The 7,493-nt window shown below is 29.8% G+C and overlaps 1 protein-coding gene and 1 long non-coding RNA gene across 3 annotated transcripts; both read left to right on the top strand.

Moving 5' to 3' along the window:
* Window positions 1-591: 591 nt before the first annotated feature.
* LOC145069248 (serine/threonine-protein kinase VIK-like) lies at window positions 592-4,360 on the top strand. Of its 2 annotated transcripts, XM_079016191.1 has the most exons (12): window positions 889-1,027; window positions 1,238-1,357; window positions 1,617-1,691; window positions 1,870-1,986; window positions 2,073-2,167; window positions 2,253-2,373; window positions 2,478-2,557; window positions 2,824-2,883; window positions 3,243-3,364; window positions 3,469-3,554; window positions 3,802-3,917; window positions 4,013-4,360. In XM_079016191.1, the coding sequence occupies exons 3-12, from the start codon at window positions 1,653-1,655 to the stop codon at window positions 4,134-4,136; spliced, it is 960 nt and encodes a 319-aa protein (XP_078872317.1). In that variant the 5' UTR covers window positions 889-1,027; window positions 1,238-1,357; window positions 1,617-1,652; the 3' UTR covers window positions 4,137-4,360. The 2 variants fall into 2 exon arrangements, with proteins under 2 accessions (XP_078872316.1, XP_078872317.1); XM_079016190.1 differs by lacking the exon at window positions 1,238-1,357 and having other exon boundaries at window positions 592-1,027.
* A 555-nt stretch (window positions 4,361-4,915) lies between these two features.
* LOC145069036 (uncharacterized) lies at window positions 4,916-6,362 on the top strand. The gene is made up of 2 exons (XR_013689239.1): window positions 4,916-5,940; window positions 6,009-6,362. It is a non-coding gene; the product is annotated as an uncharacterized LOC145069036 (long non-coding RNA).
* The last annotated feature ends 1,131 nt before the right edge of the window (window positions 6,363-7,493 follow it).

Here is a 7,493-nt window from a genome sequence, read left to right as displayed (position 1 = left end):
AAACAAATAAAACGTTATGATTGAACCATGAGCCACTTGTTACATAATATACAACTGTTTTTGGATAAAGTTGCAATCTTTTATTGAAAAATAATGAATAAGTACAGTTATTTTCATCTAGTTATTTGAGTTGGGATATATCCAAATAATGACGCATCAAAACTTTTGAAACCCTTGGAATTATGGATAATCCCAAAATAATACTCGTATCTAAGAGAAATATCGTAACTTGGTATATACATAAAAATAGAAATATACTGTATTTTTAGTTATTTTACTATCAAAAAAACATATGATATAATAAATATTTTTATATAATAATACATAAACACAAATGATTTTTACAAACATTTTACCTTTTTAAGAGATTGTTTTGGTAAAATTTGGTCCGACTTAGATAGATTTTGATTTATTCGATTATATCTGATTCAATTAAACATTCACTTAACTAGATCTAATTTAATACTAGCAATTATGAAAAAAATCTTTTTTCATATAAAAAAAAAATTATATACAGAATTTAATGGGTGTTGTCATGCTGTATATAACAAGAAATAGTGTTGGGTCACTCAACAGTGGGAAACGAAATTCGGTTACTTTTTAAGTTTTTGTATAATATTTAAATTCTTATAAATTGGTTGATGCATCATTGAACCCAAAAAAGCAGCGAATCAAATATTTAAGGGAACCTCAATTTTCCATTTCCGATCTGAGAAATTGAATGAGTGGGAGCGAAGGAAGCTCTGGACATTCAGCCGGAGATGCGCCAGTGCCGGCGCCGGCGGTGGGGAAGAAGAGGGATAAGGCCAAAGTGAGCCGAACGTCGTTGATACTGTGGCACGCTCACCAGAACGATCCAGCTGCCGTGAGAAAGCTATTGGAGGAAGATCAGTCTTTGGTTCAAGCCAGGGATTATGATAATCGAACTCCGCTTCATGTTGCTTCGCTTCATGGATGGATCGAAGTTGCTAAATGCTTGATTGAGTACGGTGCCGACGTTAACGCGCAAGATCGCTGGAAAAACACGGTAAGAATGTACACACTGCAAACAAATTGAATACTATTTTTTCTACTCAATTGTAGTTTAAGATGCTTGTAATTGAGGAATTGTTGCAATTCAATTGAGATCGGTGAAATCTAAGAAACGAATTGTCAGGGTTCACTTGACTTGTTTCAGTTCCTACAATCCTTTATGCTTATATTTTAGAAGTGTAATTGAAAGTTCGTTGAACAACAGAACAAGTAAGGTTTTCGTTCATCACTGGGGAAAAATAAGCTTTCGAATCTGTGTCTATAATCTTTGGATAAAGGAAGTAAGGCACAATGAGTGATCAAGGTGTTGTTTGCAGCCTTGCAGGTACTCTTAGCTTTTGCACATTAGGAGATAGCTTATATCAGGAACACACATAGCTAAGCCAATATGTATATGAGTGTACATGTGTTACAAACAAACCAAGATTAGGAGAGTTATGCCTACTCGTAAATATGCAATACATTCAGCTTCTTTTCGATCTTTCTAATAGTTTCAGACAATTGATTACTGAGTTAATCTTGACTTATTCTAAGCTTTCAATACATTTGACCAACTTACATTACTTGATTCAAACTCATGACAGCCTCTAGCTGATGCAGAAGGAGCTAGAAAACATAACATGATTGAGTTACTAAAGTCTTATGGTGGCCTATCATATGTAAGTTCAACACTCATCACTCTATTTTGATTATACTTTATGATGCATGTCATGTTGCACACCTTTACATTTTCAGTAAAGAATGTACTTACCAAAAACTTAACATGTTATCTTGCACATGTTAAGGTGATCTTTATATGCTTTTATAGGGCTAAAGAATTTGACATCTTTTATACAGGGCCAAAATGGAAGCCATTTTGAACCAAGACCTGTCCCACCACCTCTCCCAAATAAGTGTGACTGGGAAATTGATCCTGTTGAGCTGGACTTCACAAACTCACACATGATAGGAAAGGTCTGCTATCTTTTTCTTTAATCTTTAAATATCTTTTATCATCTTAATGATTGACTTTAGTGATAATAACTAGTTCATCAAATTAGGGTTCCTTTGGTGAAATTGTGAGAGCAAGTTGGCGTGGAACACCAGTAGCTGTAAAACGTATACTTCCAAGTCTCTCAGATGACAAATTGGTGATGTGAGTCTCCTTATGTTTATAAGTAAGGATAAAATTTTACTCTTAGAATAGAAAAAGATAATATTTTATTATCTTGTGAATCCAGTCAGGACTTCAGGCATGAGGTCAATTTGCTGGTCAAACTTCGCCACCCTAATATAGTGCAATTTCTTGGAGCTGTTACTGCAAAGAAGCCATTAATGCTGATAACCGAGTATCTACGAGGGGTATATAAATATATTAAGACTAACATCACATAAAAAAATAAAAAGTAAAAAATAAAAAACATTTTATAAGGTTTCAAGGTCTGAAAATTGATATATGGATGCAGGGTGATCTTCACCAGTGCTTAAAGGAGAAGGGTGCACTAAGTCCAACAACAGCTATAAACTTTGCTTTAGACATTGCAAGGTACCTTTTTCTTTATTTATGACACACAAATTACAGGAAATATCAACACTTTCTTATTCTCACTATCAATATGAGCAATGTACTTTTCTTTTAGCTATAAATAGCAACATATTTATGGGCATTGTACTTTATTTGATACATATTGCTGTTATTATTAATAAATAAAATTACATGGCTATTATGGTAAATAAATGTAAGTATATTGCCTATATTGGTAAAAAGAGTAAAGTACTAAGTTTGAGTTTGTTAACTTTTTATGTCTACAGAGGAATGGCTTATCTTCATAATGAGCCTAATGTCATTGTTCATAGGGATCTAAAACCAAGGTTTGTTTACCTTATTACTTTTGCCAAATCAGCTTTCAACTAACTTTTTGTAACAAAAAGCTACTGTAAAAAAAACTTTCTCTAATGGTCAACCTTTTTAATAACTAAATGTTATGAAAAGTCCTCTCATATAATGTGTCATCTTTTTAAACATACATCACATTTTTTTAACAATGGTTGACATTAGTATTTAAATAAATAACCATAAAATATTATCTGTTTGATCTTTTGATATTTGTGTCCTTTTGCAAGTCAAAGAAAAAATCTTTATTTAATGACATAAGTTTCTTTAAAACATATTCATTTTTATTATTTTTGTACTTAAAATAATGATATGGGTTTTCTTGTTTTTGATTCAGGAATGTTCTTTTAGTGAACACCAATGCAGATCATCTAAAAGTTGGAGACTTTGGACTTAGCAAACTCATCAGGGTTCAAAATTCTCATGATATTTATAAAATGACTGGAGAAACTGGAAGCTGTATGCATCATATTTATTTATTTATATCCTATAGTTTTACTTTTCCCTTATAATATTTATTGGAATTTTCATTAATCGTTTTTTTTTCATTGTATAAAATATAGATCGTTACATGGCTCCTGAAGTCTTTAAGCACAGAAAATATGACAAAAAAGTCGATGTCTTCTCTTTTGCGATGATATTATTTGAGGTAATTTATTTTTTATTAGATAAAAAGTACAGTTTTGGTCCCTCAGTTTAGCTTTTTTTGCAGTTTTGGTCCCAAAAGTAGTCTTTTTTACTTCACGGACCAAAAATGTTACAAAAACCTCAGATAAGGGACCAAATTTGGAAAAGAAAACTTTTTGGGACCAAACTTGAAAAAAGAGCTATACTCGGGGACCAGAATTGCAAATAGTAGATTTTTTGACAACGATGTTTTGGGTTTTTTTTTATAGATGATTGAGGGTGAGCCACCATTATCAAATTTTGAAGCTTATGAAGCAGCAAAATATGTAGCAGAAGGAAACAGACCTGCATTTAGAGCAAAAGGTTACACCCCTGAATTGAAAGAGTAAGTCAGTTATAATTAATTTATAATAATATAATATTAGGGTAAATAAATTTAAACAGAATTTAATTGTAATTTGGTATGATGATATTCGGTAGGTTGATCGAGAATTGTTGGGCAGCAGATATGAACAAGAGACCTTCTTTTTTGGAAATTTTAAAGAAGCTTGAAAAAATTAAGGAAACAATACACCCAGATCATCATTGGCATCTTTTTAATTAGTAACAAATTTATCATCATCCATTTCTGAAAAAAAAATATATATATATATATATATATATCTAAATAGCCAGTTTTACTTACACCAAAGGTTTTCAGGTAAGTATTGAGGAACTTGACGAATTTTCAGACTTTTTTTTTGTTTACTTTTGAATAATGAAATCTTATTGTTTATACCACACAAAGGTGTTGTTGCTTGGAATGGAAATACATTTTAGTTGTTTGCATTTACTTTGCTACTTTTTGATTCTTGCCTTGTAAATGCTTTGTTTATTGTCCTTTTTCCTTGAAGATGATGTTGCAAATTATAGTGCATTTATTATTTTTTTTTAAGTTAAAAGGACAATTTGTTTGATAAAGTTATGTCTTAGTCATATTTAATAGTCCAATAAGTTGGGTAAGATGTACTAAAGATCAAAATTTGGCATTTGTGTCTATATATATATATATATATATATATATATATATATATATATATATATATATATATATATATATAATGTCATTTTGACACCTTAAACGTTTAGTTTTGTTTTTTTGGTGTTTTTGTGATCAATCATACAAATATCGTTAAATTCTGACACAAAAATTAATTTACCTTAATAAATAAGAATGATTTTGCCACATGTTCTTCTCTCATTCAATTTGCCACATGTCATTTTGTCATAATTTAGAGATATATTTATTTTCCACTTGTCATTTATTTCATTTTCCGTTTCTAATATATTATTAATTAGTTTCTATAAATTAAACTTACCATAATAATGATATTAATTTCAAATTTTAAATTTTAAATTTCAATTTTAATTTCAAATAAATTTACAGTTTAAACCTTTGTGTTTAACATTTTGTTATGATTAACCTGTTTAATATACGGGTCTGATAACTAAACAATAATTTTAATTTATTTATTTTTTGCATGTTTTTTTTCTCATAACTTTTATTTATTTCAAATTTCAAATTCAAATAAACTTTTCATTTAATCGTTTCTATTTAACATTTTGTTTTAATCAACCCGTATAATATACGGGTTCACCACTGGTAATGAAAATATATGTTATTAAAAAATCGGTTACAGAGGTTCCGCTTTTTTAGATCATAAACTGGTTTTAAACCAATCTGATTTGTCTTTGTTAGGGGAAAAACGAAATGATCCGCTTTCTTATCCTCTTTGTGCACCATAACCCCAATGGCCCAATCCAATTCCAACTTTGTAAGCTTTATATACATACCCAACATTTTATTAAAAATTATTATTTATTATTAGTTTTTATTCTATTTAAGATTACTAAAAATATGAATAAAAAATCATCTAAAAAGATAAACAATTTGTTTTGAATCACGAATTTTAAGATTGTATATTAAAATATGCTAATTCTGATGTAGCTTGGTTTCTTAAACAAAAACAAAATATTAATTTGGGATAATGAGTTATAAGGGTAAGTATGTTTTAAAAATATTCAAACAACATCATCAAAGTTTGATATGTTTAAAAAACACCATCTAACTAAGGGTTTTGTATAAAAAACAGCAACCAAGTATACATTTTGTTCAAATTTAGCTCAGTGATAACCGATATGTACAGGTTAAATAAAAAATTTTACCTGTAAAAAAAATAATTAAGGAAAACTAAGAAATGACATGACATTTTTTTATTTCTTACATGGATTAATGGGGAAAAAGTCCATGGGGTCAACGGAAGAAGGGATGAGTACTACTTTTTCTATCAAAAGGCTTCTAGCCCAACGGTATCCGGTGTTGTCCTCCCTTCTTGAGGTTGAGGGTTAAAGTCTCGTTGTGGACATAGGTGAATTTAAGGTGTAATTTAGGAGTATGTTAGATTTGACTTTAAAAAAAGTACTACTTTTTCTGCAGGGAGTTTCTGGTTTTCAAAGTATGCTCCCATGGGGGAACCGACAAATGCGACAATATATCTGAGACTCCGACTCTCGCTGGCCAGTTAGTCTTGGACCTCCAGTTGTTACCACTACCACCGTCCCCATACTTGGTGTAGTGATGTGAATAATATTGAAGTTGCTTTGCCAGATGCTTTGACGGAAATAAACATCAATGAAGTTTTACTCTGATGGCTTTCTTTCTCATTCGAATTTTTCATGTCTTTTGGTTCTCCGATTTCAATGTCCTCCCAATTCATGACCTGTAAGAGTTTTGATTTAGTTTGTAACCGACTTTAATTGAATTGGAAATCACATGCATCATTAGAGCAAACACTTCGATCAACAATCATGGATAGAACAATTTACAACCTAGAATGTTACATATGCTATTATTGATCACGAAACTTCAATCTGACACTTAACTTTCAATAATAGCTTGTTTATGATTAATAAAGGAACTGAATTAACAGAGGAAATGAGAGTTGGATTGGGAAAAATACAACATTACACATATGATCTGGTAGATGTTAGATACTTGGATTGGTGAGTCACTCATTGGTGTTTGTACCTTGAAAATGGGATAGTTCCATCTGCATCAAGTGGTTAATAGCATTTGAAGGCCGAATGACATGCTATATTATACTATACTAGAATAGTTGACTTAATAGGTTAAGTTATGTAAGGTTGGTTGGTAGTAGTTGTGTATGTATAGAGAGAATTTTCTTTTGGTATGTATGTAAGCCTTTTATTCCCAAACTTAAATACAACATTTACTTTTTTCAAATGTAAAAAGGTTGATGCTCTTGAAAGATAATTACCCTTATAAGTCATTTTTTCTGGTAATTTTAACTACATGTATCGATTATTCATTACACTCTCCAAAACATCAACATCCCTTTTCCCATTTGACTTTATTTTTAACCTTTAAAATTTATTAAACTTTGACTCGTTTCAGTAGATTTCCACATCATTTTATTGATATTCAAATATTGCATAGGCTTCAAATACTATTAACTGGAAATTAAATATAATACACAATACTCTCCATTAACAAGAACTAATTACATATTTTGAATGGTAAGATACCTAAAACATACAATAGTTTGACTAGTATGATATCCTAAAATACAATAATTGAAGTAATACGTAACAAATGATAAAAACTATATACAACAAAACAAGATTAAGTTTTATTTTTTGGTTATAAGAAATTAAAAACATGGTTAAACGTGTTTTTTGATGAATTGATTGTTTTTTCTTGAAATATTCAATTTTTTGTTGAATTAAATTTTATTTTCTTGAAATATTCATATAAAAATGTCGTTAACACATTATTGGAATTAACATTTATTAAAAAAAAAACTTTTTAATATCAAAAAAACAATCCATATAATTAAGTGGTATATAACAAGTCTATATTGTATTCGACAACAAACTACTAGATCTCATGCTTAAAAAAAAA

Source organism: Lactuca serriola, chromosome 8 (genome assembly GCF_051521515.1).
Source record: "Lactuca serriola cultivar US96UC23 chromosome 8, Lser_US96UC23_V15, whole genome shotgun sequence".
NCBI classification, from domain to species: domain Eukaryota; kingdom Viridiplantae; phylum Streptophyta; class Magnoliopsida; order Asterales; family Asteraceae; genus Lactuca; species Lactuca serriola.
This window is presented reverse-complemented; position numbering and strand designations above follow the sequence as displayed.

Coding starts and splice junctions, on each gene's coding strand:
- LOC145069248 (XM_079016190.1), top strand. CDS start 722: ATGAGTGGGAGCGAAGGAAGCTCTGGACATTCAGCCGGAGATGCGCCA. Junction 1,692..1,869: donor CTTATGGTGGCCTATCATAT/GTAAGTTCAACA, acceptor TCTTTTATACAG/GGCCAAAATGGAAGCCATTT. Junction 2,168..2,252: donor TCAGATGACAAATTGGTGAT/GTGAGTCTCCTT, acceptor TTGTGAATCCAG/TCAGGACTTCAGGCATGAGG.